General features: G+C 35.8%; 1 protein-coding gene across 1 annotated transcript; it reads left to right on the top strand.

The window, feature by feature from the left end:
* The first annotated feature begins 488 nt into the window (after positions 1-488).
* On the top strand, positions 489-1,298 carry LOC141485862 (uncharacterized). The gene has a single exon (XM_074183417.1). It carries the CDS (start codon positions 489-491, stop codon positions 1,296-1,298), a length of 810 nt encoding a protein of 269 aa, XP_074039518.1.
* The last annotated feature ends 1,980 nt before the right edge of the window (positions 1,299-3,278 follow it).

Raw genomic sequence — 3,278 nt, 5'->3', positions numbered from 1 at the left:
GTAAAGATGTACAGAATGTTGTGTATTATGTTCATAAGGAAGAACTCTTTGTATTGATTGACGGAGCACATAGATCTATTGGAAATGGAGGTAGAACAAGAATGTTGAAGGAATTACAAAAGAAGTACAAAAACATTACTACAGAAATCATAAAGATCTATTTAGATCTGTGTGAAACTTGTCAGAAAAAATCCAAAGTTCCCAAAAAGGGTTTAGTAGTCAAACCTATACTGTCGAAAGAAATGAATAGTAGATGTCAAATAGATTTAATTGATATGCAAGCTCAAGCAGTCAATGATTTCAAATTCATTTTTGTCTATCAAGATCATTCAACGAAATTTGTTCAGTTACGGCCGTTGAAAAGTAAACGTGCAGAAGAAGTTGCAAGTGTTCTTCTTGATATATTTTGTGCCTTTGGAGCTCCCAACATTCTTCATAGCGACAATGGACGAGAATTCTCTAACAAAATTATAGAATAACTGTGCAGTATGTGGACAGATTTAAAGATAGTACACGGTAAGCCCAGACACAGTCAGTCACAAGGATCCGTGGAATGTGCAAATCAAGACATCGAAAATATGCTGAGTACCTGGCTGGAAAACAACCAAACAAACAAGTGGTCAGAGGGTCTTCGATTTATACAATTCGCCAAGAACCGAGCTTACCATTCTGGAATCAAGTGCAGCCCGTATGAAGCCATGTTTGGGGTTCCTGCCAAAATTGGTTTGAGAACATCATCACTGCCTGATGATGTTCTGGAAAATATTTCAACTGAAGAAGATCTGGAAGAGTTGGTAAAACAAATAGAAGAAAACCAGTCGGGTCCTGATTCCGTAGAACATGAAGATGCAGAAGTGGATGAACCAAATGAGCTTCTATTAGCACAAATTCCAGAACAGCCATCAGTGAATGAGCCCAATGCGATTCCAGAAGAACCAGCTTCTAATGAAATTACAGAGAGACGAGATTCTGTAGCAATTGAACGGGCACATGCTAAGGAAGGTCTTGAAGAGCAAGCGAAGAAAATGCTTAAAACATCAAATGTAAGATTTCCCCCCGGAAATGTAGTTGATACGGTAAAATTAAGAGTACCCGATGTTGACAGGGCAAGAAATGATTGTAGAAATGTTTTGGCTGTTATTATGTGTGTTCAAAAAGAGTTGTATAGATTGGGTACTAAAGAAGGGCGACTGCCACAGATGTATAGCAGAACTCAATTTTTACTCTGCAAAGAATCATTCATTTCTCTAGAAATGGTTCCAAATCTTCACAGTTCATTGAGCGAATATGTTAAATAAACTTCATTGTCGGGTGGGCAAGGCTATCAGAGATGTGTTTGCAAAATTAAGTGTAAAACAGACCAGTGTAAATGTAAAAAGAATGGAAAGCTGTGTAATTCCAAGTGCCATTAGAGTTTGTCATGTCAAAACAAATAGTACAAATGTCATACAAAATTTGCCTCTTGTTATTAATTTAGGCAAAAAAAATCTTGTTTTTAATTTAGATTGAAAAATATCGTAAAAAAGCCTCTTGTTTTTAATTCAGGTTTGAAAAATAAATAAAAATTACACTACTTGAAAAACGATCTAATTTTATTGTTTTTATTTCTTATTTTCATTTCATTTCCTTACTTTTACCGCCTGTACCTTGGTTATTCCAATTGCCGGTAAAAGTAGATAATTGAGAATAATTTTGTACATTTACCAGTGACTTTGGTGATTGTATACAATTACCGGTGATTGTATACAATCACCAATTATATACTTTAACCGTAACATATAAACTACATGTAACTACAAGTGAGACTACCTCCATCAAATCACCTAAACCTCTACAACTTTTATATACCTGAGGTACCTCTTCAATTATGATTTCCTGAAGCATATTACCCCACTTCAACATCAATAATAATACTTTCTTGGTTTTTGTAAAAAAAAAATTCAATAATAGCTAATTCATATAAATCCTGTTGGTAATTCGTTAGAATGTTTGAATTTTGAAAAAATTAGTTTCCATTGCTTTCAAATGATTCAATTTCAAACATAGGTATGTTCAAAATGTGTGTACCAACTTAAAAAAATATTTGTAATCGAATGTACATAGTCCGCGGAATCTGAACATTTACCTTATTTTTGAACATGATAAATGTGTCTTCCATATTGATTTTGCTGATATATTTCAGTATTTCTCATTCCAAATAATCAAATGAAAATATCTTTCTAGTTTCCTCTTTCAGTGTAACATCTCAAAGTAATCCATTGTTCCACTGGATGCAGTACATTGGTTGGTGCATATACAATTAAACGTCCAATCAATTATCGATAAAACCAATTGTTTGTACGATAGGTTAATACCAGAGGGACTAGTGTGTCATAAATGGAACATGTACGGATGCTTTGTTGTTGATTGAAACGCAAGTATATTGTCCGAAGTGTTTCGACCTGTCTTGTCTCTAGAGTGAGGATATCATTCGCGAATTGAATCTTTCGAAAAGGAGTTAGCAGATGATAAAGTAGCAAGTTCAAAAATCTGATCAAAATCTGTTTTTTCGTTAACCAGCTATTGCACCCCTGCGAACGACAACCCTCAGAAGTCGAAACTTGTGCGAGCTAGGGACTAACGAGGTCTTACCTTTTAACGTGTGATTCCTGGCACAGGTTGGACGATAGCAAGTGAAAATTGATCAAGCCTGGGGCTTGATCCAGCGACCAACACAGCGGGAGATCTGAGTGAGTGAACAAAGCAGCCACGTCGAACCGACCGGTTACCGTCCGAGTTGTTAGAGAATACTTTGTTATTTAATGAGATACGTCCCTGAGAATAAATCAGATTCAACTCAGTCACCTATAATGATATAAATATCTAATGAAATGAACTTTAAACATTCAAGCCAGTCTCGAATATACCTACACAGTAGGTTGAATGGACTGACACCTATCAGAAAACAACCAACCAAAGGCCTTCGTGGTATTAGCCAGAGAAATAGTTGTTTTCTGATAGGCGTCAGTCCATTCAACCTACTGTGTAGATATATTCGAAACTGGCTTGAACGTTTGAAGTTCATTTTTTAGATGTGTTCTCTGCCTGTCTTCAAGCATAGTCCATAATTTGTCAACAATAGATATGGCTTTCCGGAGACCTTTTAAAACAAATGATAACATTACGTGTGAGGAATCTGTGTCAATCGACAGGGATCTGGAATTCGAAAATAAGGATATACATGTTCAAGTTCAGCGAGTGATTTGAGACATTCATGAATGCTTGAAGAAGGAAAACTG

The sequence above is a fragment of the Leptinotarsa decemlineata genome, unplaced genomic scaffold (genome assembly GCF_025532065.1).
Source record: "Leptinotarsa decemlineata unplaced genomic scaffold, Ldec_3_MD MMD2_tig00026340_RagTag_RagTag, whole genome shotgun sequence".
Classification (NCBI taxonomy): domain Eukaryota; kingdom Metazoa; phylum Arthropoda; class Insecta; order Coleoptera; family Chrysomelidae; genus Leptinotarsa; species Leptinotarsa decemlineata.
This window is presented reverse-complemented; position numbering and strand designations above follow the sequence as displayed.

What these genes read in the sequence shown, in the direction of transcription:
- LOC141485862 (XM_074183417.1), top strand. Translation starts at nt 489, where the DNA reads ATGTGGACAGATTTAAAGATAGTACACGGTAAGCCCAGACACAGTCAG.